The sequence below is a fragment of the Lepidochelys olivacea genome (genome assembly GCF_965140295.1).
Source record: "Lepidochelys olivacea isolate rLepOli2 genome assembly, chromosome: 20".
NCBI classification, from domain to species: Eukaryota; Metazoa; Chordata; order Testudines; family Cheloniidae; genus Lepidochelys; species Lepidochelys olivacea.
In genome coordinates, this window is record NC_140430.1 from 19,116,194 (window position 1) to 19,131,159 (window position 14,966).

Here is a 14,966-nt window from a genome sequence, read left to right on the forward strand (position 1 = left end):
CATCGCTGGATTGACAGATGAGTGGGATGGGGCTCCCCCCGAATGGATGGATGGTTGGATGGATGGACAGACAGACAAGTGGGATGGGGCTGCCCCCCCGATGGATGGATGGATGGATGGGCAGACAGACAAGTGAGATAGGGCTGCCCCCCGATGGATAGATGGATGGACAGATGAGTGGGATGGGGCTGCCCCCCCCCATGGATGGACAGACGAGTGGGATAGGGCTGCCCCCCGAAGGATGGATGGACGGACAGACGAGTGGAATAGGGCTGGCCCCCGATGGATGGATGGACAGACAGACGAGTGGGATGGGGCTGCCCCCCCGATGGATGGATGGACAGACAGACGAGTGGGATGGGGCTGCCCCCCAGATGGATGGATGGACAGACAGACGAGTGGGATGGGGCTGCCCCCCGGATGGATGGATGGACAGACAGATGAGTGGGATGGGCCCCCCCAGTTCTCTTGGAGCACTCAGCTCACCCCATATCTCTAGTTGCTGGAGCTTTGGGCCTGGATCCCCCTCGCCCTTCTGCCCCCCTGCCCATGGGCACCGCCTGACGTGGGGGCACAGTGCCCGGGCAGGGGAGATGCCCCTTGACAGAGTCAGGGCGTGGAGTGGCTTGAACGGGGTTGGGGCACCACCTGGTGGAGGGAGAAGCCCGTGCAGCCCAAGGACGCCCCAGATGTTCCACCACCCCTAAATCCAGCCCCACACCTGCTCCCCCCACCCCCATGAGTGGGGCAGAACCTGACTCACGGACGCAGGAAGGCGGCTCTGACGCCCCCCACCTCACCTGCACCATGCCTTTTGGCATGGGGGGCAGGGATGAGGCAGTAACAGAGATCCCGCCATGTCCCTGTCTCCCCCGCTCCCCCCTGGTGATCCCTTGCAGCTGTGCCCTCCCGCCGTGCCGCCAGCCCCCACCTGCTGTGCCCCCTCAGCCATGCTCCCTGCTCACCCCATAGTGCCGCCCCATGGTGCCCCACCCCCAGCCCACCCCAGGGTGTCCCCTGTCCCCCAGTGCCCCCCATGGTGCCCCACACCCAGTACCGAGGTAGGCAGAGTCGGGGGTGGCGCGCAGGCTCTGGGTGGGCGAGCGGGCACTCAGGCTGTGGGTGGGCGAGCCGGGCAGGCTGTCGCTGGAGGAGAGCGAGCGGCTGAGCGAGGAGAGGCTGCGGCTGGTGTGGAGCAGGTTGGCTTGTTTGGTGATTTTCCGGAAGAGCGAGCTGCGCTTCTTGCTGTGGGGAGAGGGTCAGTGCAGGGGGGGGATCCCCCGGCACCCCTCCTTCCCCCAGATCCCCCTCCTGTCCCCCCCGCACCCTTCTTCCCCTGCCTCGGCACCCCCTCCTGTCCCCCCCACCCCAGTACCCTTTCCTGCCCCCAACCCCAAGACCCCTCCCCCACACCCCGGCATCCCCTCCTGTCCCTCCCATCCCAGCACCCGTCCTTCCCCCCTGCCCAGGCACCCGCCCCTTCCCTCTGCCCCAGCCCCCCCTCCTGTGCTCCCCCGGCACCCCTCCTTCGCCTGCCTCGGCACGGCCTCCTGTCCCCCCCACTGTGGCACCCCTTCCTGCCCTCTGCCGCCACGGCTCCCCCTTCTGTGCCCCCCCACCCCAGCACCTCTCCTTCCCCCGGCCCCGGTATGCCCTCCTATCCCCCCCCACCCCTGTACCCCTTCCTGCCCCCTGACACCCCAGCACCCCTTCCTGCCCCCAACCCCAGGACCTCTCCCCCCGGCCCCAGCACCCACTCCTGTCCCCCCTGCCCAGGCACCCCTTCCTGACCCCCACCCCAGCACCCTTCCCCCCCACTGCCCCAGCACACCCTCTTGTCCCCCCTAGCCCAGCACCCCTTTCTGTCCCTCCCACCCTGGCACCCACCTCCTTCCCCTGGCCCCAGCGCCCCTTCCTGTTCCGGGCCCTGCCCCCCCCATCCTCCCCACTGCCCCAGCACCCCCTCCTGTCCCCCCCCACCTCTCCTGCCCCTCCTTGCTGACACTCCTCTTGTTCCTCCGCGCCATCTTGGATTTGTAGCTGCTCTTGCGGGCCGGCCCGACGCGGATGGACGTGTTCTCGAAGGGTGTTGTGGTCACCATCACTTTGTTCCCGCTCTGCCATGAGAGACGGGCCACGTGAGGGGGGGGGGCAGGAAACAACCTCCTGCTCCATCCCCGTTAGCCAAGGCCTGCCTCTGGCCCGGGGCCGTGTGGGCGGCACCTGGGGGCACAGTTGGGCTCCATGCGCAACGGTGGGGCAGGGGCTTGGCATCAGGCTCCTGTCCCAGCGTGCACTGATCCCCGGCGGGGCGCGAGGCCCCTGTCCCAGCATGCACTGCTTCCAGGAAGGTGTGTGAGGCCTCTTTCCCAGCATGCACCGCTCCCCAATGGGGCACAAGGCCCCTGTCCCAGCATGCACCGCTCCCCGACGGGGCGCAAGGCCCCTGTCCCAGCATGCACCGCTCCCCGACAGGGTGTGAGGCTCCTTTCCCAGCATGCACCGGTCCCCGACGGGGCGCAAGGCCCCTGTCCCAGCATGCACCGCTCCCCAACAGGGTGTGAGGCTCCTTTCCCAGCATGCACCGGTCCCCGACGGGGCGCAAGGCCCCTGTCCCAGCATGCACCGCTCCCCAACAGGGTGTGAGGCTCCTTTCCCAGCATGCACCGGTCCCCGACGGGGCGCAAGGCCCCTGTCCCAGCATGCACCGGTCCCCGACACTTACCTTCAGGATGAGCTCTACCACCTCCGTGTGCACCAGCCCGTGCACCGGCTCCCCGTTGACGTGGGTGATGAGGTCCCCGGCGCAGAGACCTGCCTCGTGGGCGGGGCCCCCCTCCTCCACGTGCTGCCGGGCAGGGGGCAGGTGTCAGGGCTGGCCCGTGCTCCTTACCCACAATGCAACGCCCCAACCAAAGGCGCAGGGCCCCACCCAGAATGCAACGCTCCACCCAGCGCTGTAGAGCCTTTACCCACAATGCACCTCCCCGCCCAAGGATGGTGTGAGGACCGTACCCAGAATGCCCTGCCCCCAGCCTTTCCCAGCATGCACCGCACCCTCAGGAAAGTGTGAAGTCCTTTACCCAGCATGCCCTGCCCCCAAGTGGGCACAAGACCCCTCTCCCAGTATGCCCTGCTCCCCTGTGGGGTGTAAGATCCCTTTCACAGCATGCACTGTCCCCCTTGGGGCACGGGGCTCCTCGCCCGGCCCGCACTGCCCCCCATGGGGCACGGGGCCCGTCGCCCGGCCTGCACTGCCCCCCATGGGTGCGGGGCCCCGTCGCCCAGCCCGCACTACCCCCCCCATGGGTGCGGGGCCCCGTCGCCCAGCCCGCACTACCCCCCCCATGGGTGTGGGGCCCCTCGCCCGGCCCGCACTACCCCCCCATGGGTGTGGGGCCCCTCGCCCGGCCCGCACTGCCCCCCATGGGTGCGGGGCCCCTTGCCCGGCCCGCACTGCCCCCCATGGGTGCGGGGCCCCTCGCCCGGCACGCACTGCCCCCCATGGGTGCGGGGCCCCTCGCCCGGCCCGCACTGCCCCACCCAGCAGTGCGGGGCCCCTCGCCCGGCCCGCACTGCCCCACCCAGCAGTGCGGGGCCCCTAGCCCGGCCCGCACTGCCCCACCCATGGGGCACAGGGCCCGTCACCCAGCCCGCACTGCGCCACCCATGGGTGCGGGGCCCGTCGCCCAGCCCGCACTGCCCCCCATGGGTGCGGGGCCCCTCGCCCAGCCCGCACTGCCCCCCATGGGTGTGGGGCCCCTCGCCCGGCCGGGCCGTACCCAGACGATGTGGTGCACGCTGTAGACGTTGCTGTCGCCCATGTAGACGCGGATGGCACGCAGCGTGAAGCCGTACTTCTTGCCGGAGCGCTGGATGGTGATGGGCGAGCGCAGGATGGTGACGGCGGGTGAGTAGTCGCGGCTCGGCGAGGAGTCCCGCGAGGACGGGTTGGAGGAGAGGGAGCGGGGCGACATGGGGCTGGCCAGGGGGGAGCTGCCGTGCTGTTCCACTGCAGAGAGACGGGGTGAGTGAGACCAGCACGGCACGCCTGGGGCCTTGCCAAGAGAACCCAGGAGTCCTGAGCCCCAGCCTCCCCGCTCTAACCAATAGGTCCCACTCCCATCCGAGAGCCGGGGATTGAACCCAGGAGTCCTGCTCTCCAGGGCGCAGGACCTCTGGGGATCATGACAGGCAGCTTGGTGGGGTTAGGAGATATCAGTGAGGGGTACCTGTGGGGATCATGGCGGACAGGGCGGGAGCCCGGGGATACCTGTGGGGATCATGACGGACAGGGCAGGGGGGGCTGGGGGGTACCTGTGGGGATCGCGACGGACAGGGCAGGGGGGGCTGGGGGGTACCTGTGGGGATCGCGATGGACAGGGCAGGGGGGTTAGGAGGTATCAGTGCGGGGGTACCTGTGGGGATCGTGACAGACAGGGCTGGGGGGTACCTGTGGGGATCATGACGGATAGGGCGGTGGCCGAGGCAGACTTGATGACCTTGCCCCCCGCCCGGGCGCTGCGCCTCTCGCCCGCCGACTCCCCGGACAGCTGCTGGTGCCGGGCGCGCCGCAGAACCAGGTCGCTGGTGGCCTTGGGGGTCTGGGGGTCCACGTCCTTCGGGGCCTGGGCTTCGCCCCCCTTCACTCTATCGCCTGCGGGGAGAGACAGAGCAACAGGGTGGGGGGGCACTGGAGGGTCTCAGCCTCCTCCCTGACCCCCCTGCCACCTGGGGCGGGGCCATGGGGCAGGGCAGCCCATGGTTCCTTACCCAGAATGCACCTCTCCACCCCACACAATGGTGGCACCATTACCCAGCATGCACTGCTCCCTCAGCATGGACTTCAGGGCCCTTTCCCAGAATGCACCTCTCTCTGCCCCCCCATTACATAGAGCTGGTACCCACAATATACTGCCCCCCCAAAGCTTTCCAGCCTGTTACCCAGAATGCACCTCCCCCTGCTCTGCCTAGTGGGGCCAATTAACGGGGGCAATTACCCACGGCGAGGGGGAAGTTACCCCGGTTGGGGGGGGGGTGATGCCACATTTAACCCTTTGCCTGGCTCCCCTCCCTCCTTGCTGGGAGCCCCAGGTCCTACCCACCAGCCTCGGCGTCCCTGGGGGCAGCGGGGTCCCTGGCTCCCCCCGTGGTCCCGTCCTTGCCCTCGGCCTGGGGGGCAGCCACGGGGCCCCCGTTCTCCCTGGCGGGGCCCCTGGCCCGGGGCTCGTCATCGTCCTCCAGCGGCGCGGCGAAGCGGCTGGTGTCCATGAGCGCGGAGAAGCGACGCCGGGCGCCCAGCGGGGGGCTCGACTCACTCTCCAGGCAGGTGTACTCCGAGGCCGAGAGACGCTTCCTGCAGCACACGCATGGGGTGGGCGGGTGAGGCCCCAAGGCCCTCCCGGAGCCGGGAGAGAACCCAGGAGTCCTGGCTCCCAGCTCCCCCCCCCAACCACTAGACCCCCCCGCCTTCCCGGAGCCGGGAGAGAACCCAGGAGTCCCGGCTCCCAGTCCCCCGCTCTAACCATTAGACCCCACTCCCCTCCCAGAGCTGGGAATAGAACCCAGGAGTCCTGGCTCCCAGCTCCCCCCCCCAACCATTAGACCCCCCCCGCCCTCCCGGAGCCGGGAGAGAACCCAGGAGTCCCGGCTCCCAGCCCCCCGCTCTAACCATTAGACCCCACTCCCCTCCCAAAGCTGGGAATAGAACCCAGGAGTCCTGGCTCCCAGCCCCCTGCTCTAACCACTAGACCCCCCCCGCCCTCCCAGAGCTGGGAATAGAACCCAGGAGTCCTGGCTCCCAGCCCCCCCTGCTCTAACCACTAGACCTCCCCCCCGCCCTCTCGGAACCAGCCTCTGCCAGAAGGTCTCTGGGACTGTCCCAGCAGGGGGCGCTGCAGGCTGGGATGAACTGCGGTTTCTGGGGGAGAGCCTGCCCAGCCCCCTCCTGTCCCCCTTCACCTCTCTGGGGAGCCCCCCCCACGCACAGCTCTGGGGAGCCCCCCCCCGACTCACAGCTCCGGGGAGCCGCTGCGCCAGCTCTTGTCCCGCAGGGTGAAGCTGCCCAGGCCTTCGCGCTTGCTGAGCTTCTCGTCCTTGTGCTTGTTGCTCTGGTCCCGCTTGGGGACGCCCGGGCCCTTGGGCTCGTGCTGGGAGAGGTGCTCCATGCTGCTGTACACCTGGGGGGGGCGAGGGTCAGGGCAGGCGTCGCCGGCCCCCTGGATCGCACACGCTCCCCCGGCCCCCTGGATCGCACACGCATCGCCGGCCCCACTGATCGCACACGCTCCCCCGGCCCCCTGGATCGCACACGCTCCCCCTGCCCCCTGGATCGCACACGCTCCCCCGGCCCCCTGGATTGCACACGCTCCCCCGGCCCCCTGGATCGCACACGCATCGCCGGCCCCACTGATCGCACACGCTCCCCCGGCCCCCTGGATCGCACACGCGCCGCCGGCCCCCTGGATCGCACACGCTCCCCCGGCCCCACTGATCGCACACGCTCCCCCGGCCCCCTGGATCGCACACGCGCCGCCAGCCGCACAGCTCGCACACGCTCCCCCGGCCCCCTGGATCGCACACGCGCCGCCGGCCCCCTGGATCGCACACGCGCCGCCGGCCCCCTGGATCGCACACGCTCCCCCGGCCCCACTGATCGCACACGCTCCCCCAGCCCCCTGGATCGCACACGCGCCGCCGGCCCCCTGGATCGCACACGCTCCCCCGGCCCCACTGATCGCACACGCTCCCCCAGCCCCCTGGATCGCACACGCGCCGCCAGCCCCCTGGATCGCACACGCGCCGCCGGACGCACTGATCACACACGCACCGCCGGCCCCCTGGATCGCACACGCTCCCCCAGCCCCCTGGATCGCACACGCGCCGCCGGCCCCCTGGATCGCACACGCGCCGCCAGCCCCCTGGATCGCACACGCACCGCCGGCCCCCTGGATCGCACACGCTCCCCCGGCCCCCTGGATCGCACACGCGCCGCCAGCCCCCTGGATCGCACACGCTCCCCCGGCCCCCTGGATCGCACACGCGCCGCCGGCCCCCTGGATCGCACACACACAGCTGGCCGCACGGCTCGTACATGCACTGCCGGCCGCATGGCTCGCACGCACTCCCCCAGCCCCCTGGATCACACATGCTCCTCCAGCCCCCTGGATCACACACGCTCCCCCGGATCACACATGCACTGCTGGCTCCATGGCTCGCACACACACCACCGGCCCCACTGATCGCACATGCACTGTTGGCCCCACGGATCACACACACGCTGCCAGCCCCCTGGATCGCACACACACCGCCGGCCGCACGGCTTGCACACGCACTGCCGGCCCCCTGGATCGTGCACACACCGCTGGCTGCATGGCTCGCACACGCACCGCCGGCCCCCTGGATCGCACACACACCGCCGGCCGCACGGCTTGCACACGCACTGCCGGCCCCCTGGATCACACACACCGCCGGGCAAACGGATCGCACACGCTCTCCCAGCCCCACGGATCACACAAGCTGCCAGCCCCACGGATCGCATGCGCTCCCCCAGCCCCACGGATCACACACACCGCCACCCCCACAGCTTACACACATGCTCCCAGTCCCACAGATCTTCTATGTGCCCCCAGACCCATGGCTCGCACACACGCCTCTGGCCCCACGGATCACACACACGGCCCCACGGATCGCACATGTGCCACGGATCACACACGCGTCCCTAGCCCACGGACCTGGCCCCACAGGTACAGCTCCCATGTCTCCAAGTCCAACAGCTCACACAGGTCCCATGCATCACACACACCACATAGGGCTCACACACACAAACTCCTCCTGCACAGCCACAGCCGCAGGGGCCCCAGACGGGGCAGCCCTTTGCCCTCGAAGTTACGGGGTCCCACCTTGCTGAACCTGGGGGAGCAGGACGAGAACTGCCGGATTTCCACCGGCTCATCCTCCGTTGTGTCGTCGTCGTCGTAGGAGTTGATGTGGTGATACTTGTCCGAACGAGCTGGAGGGGGAAGGGAGATATAAACAGCCCCTGCGCCCCACCCCAGAGGTGGCTGCATCTCAACACCAGATGTGGGGTCCCCGTATACACAGCCCCCCACCCCACAGGTGGCTGCATCTCAGTGTTGGACGAGGGGTGCCTGATCCTGCTTCATTCCCTGCTGCTGAAATGCCCCCCCCAGCACAATGAGTTTGCAGGCTCTCGGCACGGCTCCCAGCAGGCTGGGCGCCCATGGCACAGAACTCCTCTCCCCCGACTGACGTTAATGGGACCCCAGAGGGACTAGGGATTGAACAGGCCATGGAGACCGAGGTCCCTTCTGCCCCCGGCCAGACACGCTGCCCGTGGGCATGGAGCGTGGGCAGCTTGCCAAGCCACTGACTAGGCAGAGAACACCAGACCCAAAACCCCTTCAAAAGAAATGGGAATGTAGAGTGCCCTGGTGGCAGCATGGAGGATTGACAACCTCCCCGCCCTGCCAGAGCTGGGGATAGAACCCAGGAGTCCTGGCTCCCAGCCCCCCTGCTCTAACCACTAGACCCCACTCCCCTCCCAGAGCCGGGATAGAACCTGAGCCCCCAGGCCCATGGCTCTAGATACACGAGTCTCTTGAGTCCCCATTCCCTGAGCTCCGGACCCCAGGCTGGCTCATGCTTCGGACATGGCGGGCTGCCCGGGCAGTGCCCTTGGTGGGGGGGGCAGGAGCGGGGGTTATGGGGGGTGGCACTTGCTGTCGAAGTAGCTGGTGTCCTCCTCCGACTCCAGGTGGGGGATGAACTCGGCTTTCTGGCGCAGCAGCCCCGCCCAGTCGAGCTCCTTGAAGAAGTTGTGTTGCTTCACCTCAAAGGCGCCACCTGCAGAGACCGACCCCCGCCGGGGCGGGGTGTCAGGGGGGGAAGCCCTGGGGGCAGGGCCCTGGGCTGGGGGCAGGCAAGGGGGAGACCGGGGAGCAGGGCCCTTGGCTGGGGGCAGGCAGGGGGGAGCCTGGGGAGCAGGGCCCTTGGCTGGGGGCAGGCAATGGGGAGACCGGGGAGCAGGGCCCTTGGCTGGGGGCAGGCAGGGGGGAGCCTGGGGAGCAGGGCCCTTGGCTGGGGGCAGGCAATGGGGAGACCGGGGAGCAGGGCCCTTGGCTGGGGGCAGGCAAGGGGGAGACCGGGGAGCAGGGCCCTTGGCTGGGGCAGGCAAGGGGGAGCCCGGGGAGCAGGGCCCTTGGCTGGGGGCAGGCAGCGCTGCTCGGGCCCATGGCTGCTGGGCACCAGCCCGGCTATAGTGGCCAAAGCCCGCCATCAGCACGGGGTCACTGGGGTCGGGTGTGGGCACCTGGGGCGGGAGGGGCTCTGGGGCGTCAGAGATGCGGGGGGCACAAGGCTGGGGGGAAGGGGCTCTGGGGCATCAGAGAAGCGGGGGGCACAAGGCTGGGGGGTTACACCACGGCATTAGCTGAGCGGGACCCATGGCTGCAGCAGGTCCATGGTGCAATGGTCCTGGCCCCGGGCCCGAGAGCCCGTCCCCAGCTGGGCCCTGTGGGGGGAGCCAGGGGGGGCAGCGTCTTACCGGCCCCCAGGCGGACGAGCGGGTCGGTCTGCAGCAGGCAGGAGACGAGGTGTTGGACGTCCATGGGCAGGGCCTCCTCCCCGTCCGGCCACAGGATGTCATCTGGGGGGGGTTAGATGGGGGCAGGGTCAAAGCTGGACCCCAAACTCAGCCCCACCCCCAAACTCAACCCCACTCCAACCCTTCCCCAAACTCAGCCCCACCCCCGACCCTTCCCCCCCAACTCAGCCCATCCCCAAACTCAGCCCCACCCCCAACCCTTCCCCCCCAAACTCAGCCCCCACCCCCAACCCTTCCCCCCAAACTCAGCCCCACCCCCAACTCTTCCCCCCCAATCTCAGCCCCATCCCCAACACTTCCCACCAAATTTACACTGTCCCCTCCATGAACCTGCCCTCACACTTTCCCCGAGCCTGAGGATGTCTATGTCCCCCGCGCCCCCACCTACCACTGATGACCTGCCCGAAGAGCTCCTCGGGGGTGTCCCCGAAGAAGGGCACACAGCCCACCAGGAACTCGTACAGGATGATGCCCATGGCCCACCAGTCCACCGGCTTCCCGTAGCCCTGCCGCAGGATCACCTCGGGTGCGATGTACTCGGGGGTCCCACACACCTGCCCGGGAGCGCCCGTCAGTCCTCGGCTAGTGCCCCCAGCCCCCCACTGAGCCCCCCACCCCGTCAGCCCTCAGCTAGTGCCCCCAGCTCCCCATATACACTAAGCCCCATCGGCCCTGGCCTAATGCCCATCCCCTGCCTGATCCCCCCCATCCCCCATCAGGGGCCCCTGTAGCCCCACCCACTGCAGCCCATCCCCCATGGCCCCCCATCCCCTGCCCCATGGCCTCACCTGCTTGTCCAGGAACTCGCGGGCATCCTTCTCGATGTGGCCCTCGTATAGGTTGGTCGTGAGGCTCATCAGCCCCATCTTGGAGAGGCCGAAGTCCGTCAGCTTGATGTGCCCCATGGAGGTGATGAGTAGGCTGGTGGGACAGTGACAGGGAGCCCCTGAGAGTGGAAGCTGGGGAGGGGGGATTCTGGGGCCCCCACCCCGCTCCTGGGTCCCAGATCACCACATTGCATGGCCCACCCCATCCTTGGGAGGAGCTGGGGGGCCCCAGATGGGGCTGAGGGAGGGGGATGAAAGAGCAATGGAAGAAGCTGCCTCCTTTCGCGAATAGAACCCAGGAGTACTGCCTCCCAGCCTCCCGCTCTAGCCACTAGGCCCCACTCCCCTCCCAGAGCTGGGAATAGAACCCAGGCGTTCTGCTCCCCGCCCCACAGGCTCCGTACTTGTCGGGTTTGAGGTCACGGTGGACAATGCCATAGTTGTGCAGATACTCCAGGGCCAGCACGGTCTCAGCGAAGTACATCCGTGCCAGCTCCACGGGCAGGGCCCCAATGTTCTTCAGCAGCGTGGCGCAGTCCCCACCTGCCAGGGGAGCCAGGGAGACCCTGTTTATTCTGGGAGGAGGGTTCCCCTCGTACTCCTAGAGCAGGGAGCATTCTCGAGCCCTGTTGATGGTGGGGTGCATGGAGCCCCAGACCCTCTCCAGAAATCTCAGCTTCCAGCCCCAATGTACTTAGATACTCCTGGGGGAATTCTGCACCACTGCGCACTAACTTAATTCATGTGCCATGCATACTTTTATTGTTTTCCGCAGAAAATAACTTCTGCTGGAAAGTTGCTGCAGTTCCACCTTTTGCCCACCAGAGGGCGCTGTGGTGCTAGAACAGAGCAGCTGCTCCCAGCCAGCCCCAGCTGCAGATGGGGAAGAGAAAGAGCCTGCAGTGCCTTCTTCACCACACCTGTCGGGCCAGGTCAGGAGACAGGGGATATGGGCAGACAGACAGTGTTGGGCACATGGGGCTGCTGGGAGGTCACAGTTAGGGAATCATAAGGACTAGTGGGGGAGGACCAGCTGGGGCAGGGGCTGAATGGGAGTGGAGGCACAGGGCCACAGGAGGAGGGGATGCAGGGCCACGTGGGGGAAGAGGGTTGGCTGAGTGGGGGCACGGAAACACATGGGGACAGGAGTGGTGCAGAGACACATGGGGATGGGGGGAAGGGGTATCCGAGTGGGGGGTGGAGGGTCACATGGGGACAGGGGCTGATGAGCTTGATGAATGGGAGAAGCTAAGGGTCAGCCAGGGTCTGCATGGGGGAAGCTCCCCAACAATCCCCCCCCAAAAAAACACCATTTCATACTTTTCCCACCCATATCCAACAACCCTCCAAGTTCACACCCAGGCTCCTTCCCAGTAATGACTTCCCTCTCCCTCAGCTTCTTCGTTACCCCTGACTCCTCCAAGCCTTTTGCACTGCTTCTAAGAGGTGTGGGAAATACGGTTCTGTACTGTAGTTAAAATGAATTATTACTCAGAGTTCTGTATTAATATGCCTAGTAAGGAATCTATTTGTCAAAAAACATTTCCTGACTCCTTTTTGTTGCCTGTATTGTTACAGACATACACGCTGAGAGGTATTTTGAAATAACTTACCAAAATAATTGAAACTGGTGTGATTATATTGTGTTATTTTGACAAATGAAATATGCAGAATTTTGTAGAATTTTAAAATATTGTGTGCAGAATTTTATTTTTTTGGCGCAGAATTCCCCCAGAAGTAACTAAAATAGCCTCTTGGTGATGTTGGGTTCTCACCATGGGATGCCTGTGCCAAGAGGATGTGAGGCAACCCATGCACGTGCAGCTTGGCATGTCACAACTTCACCCCAGTAAAACGCAACACGGTGCTGTCACAACACACCACTGTCCTGTCCCAAGAGAATGGCAGGCACCCTGGCACGCCACAGTGCTGTCCCATCACAATACCACACAAATCCACCCCGTTGGGACACGACACTGCCCCATGATGCCACAATGCCACCCTGCCGCTCTAAACCACGGCGCCATTAGGACAGAACATGGCCCTGTCGTGACACAGCAATGCCATGTCCTGCCACGAGTGTTCCCTGGCCTGATAAGGTGCTGCCCTGTCATGATGCAACATCTCCCCATCACATCCCCTCATTACAATACAACTCCACCCCATCGAGATGCAACGCAGACCCTGCTCCGTCATGACCCAATGTCACCCTGTCCCAACACCCACCCTCCAGCCATGACATGGCATCACCCCGCTGAGCAGTCAGCACATCATGCCACGCCACCATGTCATGCTGCACCACCCTGCAGAGGCCGAATGGCCCAACACGCCACCACGTCACGACATGTCCCATCATGCAGAGACAGCCCAGCCCGACACACCACCACCATGTCGTGGCCACATCACTGCACAGAGAGGGCAGGTCACAAGATGACACCACCATGCCGGGACGTGTCACATTGCTATGCAGAAGGGGCACCTCACAACACAACGCCACTGTGTTGTGACACGACACGCTGCTAAGGAGCCCTACCACATCACAGCACACCACCACCATGTTGTGACACAACACACTGCTAGGCAGCCCCACCGTATCACAACGCAACGCCATCAGGTTGTGACACGACACGTGCTCGCCAGCCCCACCAACGTGCAACAGTGCTGGATGGGCAGCAGAGCCAGTTTCAGGGCTGCCGTTGGTGTCCCCTCCCCAGGTGGGCCGGGCCGTGGCCCCCCACCCCAGGCGTGCCCCCCCCCGCCCTCCAGCCCGCCGTACCTTCCACGTACTCCATGACCATGCAGAGGTGGCGCTTGGTCTCAAAGGAGCAGAACATGCTGACCACGAAGGGGTTCTCGGCGAAGGTGAGGATGTCCCGCTCCACGAAGGCCTGCTGGATCTGGTTCCGCAGGATCAGGTTCTGCTTGTTGATCCTCTTCATGGCAAAGCGCTGCCGGGTCTCCTTGTGCCGCACCAAGTACACGGCCCTGAAACACAGAGCAGCGCTCGGCTCCGGCCCCAGCCACTGGTGCCAGGTGCGGACCCAGGAGTCCTGGCGCCAACCCCCCCACTCCCCAACTCTAACTGCTCCCCTCCTGGGGCTGGCGCAAGAACCCAGGAGTCCTGGAGCCAACCCCCCATTCCCCAACTCTAACCGCTCCCCTCCCAAGGCTGGCGCGAGAACCCAGGCTGACTCCCAGTCCTCCCCCACTCTAACCACTCAACCTCACTGCTGGCTCGGAGCTGGGATAGAACCCAGGAGTCCAGTGTTCTCCCTTCCCCGCTCCAAGTCTCTGTGAGGCTGGGGGCGGGTTTGGGGGTGCTGATCCCTTCCAGAGAGATCTCTCCTGCCTCCCCCCCAACCCCCAAGGGGTGCAGGCCACTGCCGCAGGAGGGGCATCAGGTCAGGGGTCAACCCCTCCCCCAACACTCTCTCACCCATAGGCTCCGTTGCTAATAAGTTTGATGGTTTCAAAGTCCCCTTCTCCGGGTGGTTTCTTGTGTTTCAGGGCAGCTCCCCGGCCCTGGAATAAATCACATGCATCACTGAGGGTGGGGGTGGGAAAGGGGGAGCCCCCATCCCCCAGATCCACCCCCATGTCAGCCCTCAGGCCCCACCAGCTCCCAGCCCCCTGCTCTAACCACTAGACCCCAACCTGCCAGAGCACCAGGTACCTGGTGCTCCCATGCTGGGCTACCGCCAGTCGGGGCAGACTCGGCTTAGCGCCCGGGCACAGGGGGCTGGGGGTTGTGTTTGTGCGTGTAGCTGTGGGGCTGGGTGTCCCTGGTGGAGTGGGTCTGTGGGGTGTGTTGGGTTCTGGGTCTTTGTATCTGTGTGTGCGTGTCTGGGTCCAGAGTGTGTGTTGCTTCTGGGGTTGTGTATCTGTGTGTCTCTCTCTGGGTGGGTAGGTGTTTCTGGAGCTCTGTGTGTGTGTGTGTGTGTCTCTGGGGAGCGTGTGTGTTATTTCCAGGTTGTGCCCCTGTAGGGGGTGTGATTGTGGAGGGGGGATGGCTCTGTGGGGAGTGCTGTGTTTCAGGTGTGGTGTGTCTATGAGGGAGTGTGAGTGTCTGTATGTGTGTGTCTGGGGTGGGTTGTGTTGTTCCTGAGGTTGGGGGAAGTGTGCGTCTCTGTATGGGAGGATGTTGTTTCTCAGGCTGTGTCCTCCCGGGGTGTGTGACTGTCGGCAGCGTTAGGTGTTGTTTGTTTCTGGGGCTGTGACATGTGTGCTCATGGGGAGTGTGTTTCTGGAGTTGTGTGTCTCAGCAGGGGTGTTGTTTGGGGGGTCGTTTCTCTGGAGCTGTGTCTCTCCAGGATAGGTTGTGTGGGTTGATTCTGGGGTTGTGTCCCTCTAGGTTTGTGTGATTGTGCTGCATGCTGGTCTGTGTGTGTCTGGGGTGGACTGTGTTGTTTTGAGGGTTGGTTCTCAGACGGTGTGTGACAGGGAGGGATGTGTGTGTCTCCTGAGTGAGTTGTGTGTGTTGTTTCTGCGGTTGCCTGTGTGCGTGTTGTTTCTGG

General features: G+C 65.6%; 1 protein-coding gene across 2 annotated transcripts in view; it reads right to left on the minus strand.

The window, feature by feature from the left end:
• MAST1 (microtubule associated serine/threonine kinase 1) overlaps positions 1 to 14,966 on the minus strand; it is a 43,461-nt gene that overhangs the window by 3,050 nt on the left and 25,445 nt on the right. For both annotated transcript variants that reach the window (XM_084609911.1, XM_084609910.1), the window contains 15 exons: positions 13,889 to 13,974; positions 13,229 to 13,437; positions 10,857 to 10,995; positions 10,414 to 10,546; positions 10,014 to 10,179; positions 9,566 to 9,667; positions 8,743 to 8,865; positions 7,902 to 8,011; positions 6,016 to 6,179; positions 5,106 to 5,356; positions 4,454 to 4,657; positions 3,783 to 4,012; positions 2,726 to 2,848; positions 1,981 to 2,117; positions 1,058 to 1,245 (listed from right to left, as the gene is read on the minus strand). In XM_084609911.1, the coding sequence (XP_084466037.1) occupies positions 1,058 to 1,245; positions 1,981 to 2,117; positions 2,726 to 2,848; positions 3,783 to 4,012; positions 4,454 to 4,657; positions 5,106 to 5,356; positions 6,016 to 6,179; positions 7,902 to 8,011; positions 8,743 to 8,865; positions 9,566 to 9,667; positions 10,014 to 10,179; positions 10,414 to 10,546; positions 10,857 to 10,995; positions 13,229 to 13,437; positions 13,889 to 13,974 (2,365 nt within the window). The remainder of the gene's footprint in view (positions 1 to 1,057; positions 1,246 to 1,980; positions 2,118 to 2,725; positions 2,849 to 3,782; positions 4,013 to 4,453; positions 4,658 to 5,105; positions 5,357 to 6,015; positions 6,180 to 7,901; positions 8,012 to 8,742; positions 8,866 to 9,565; positions 9,668 to 10,013; positions 10,180 to 10,413; positions 10,547 to 10,856; positions 10,996 to 13,228; positions 13,438 to 13,888; positions 13,975 to 14,966) is intronic.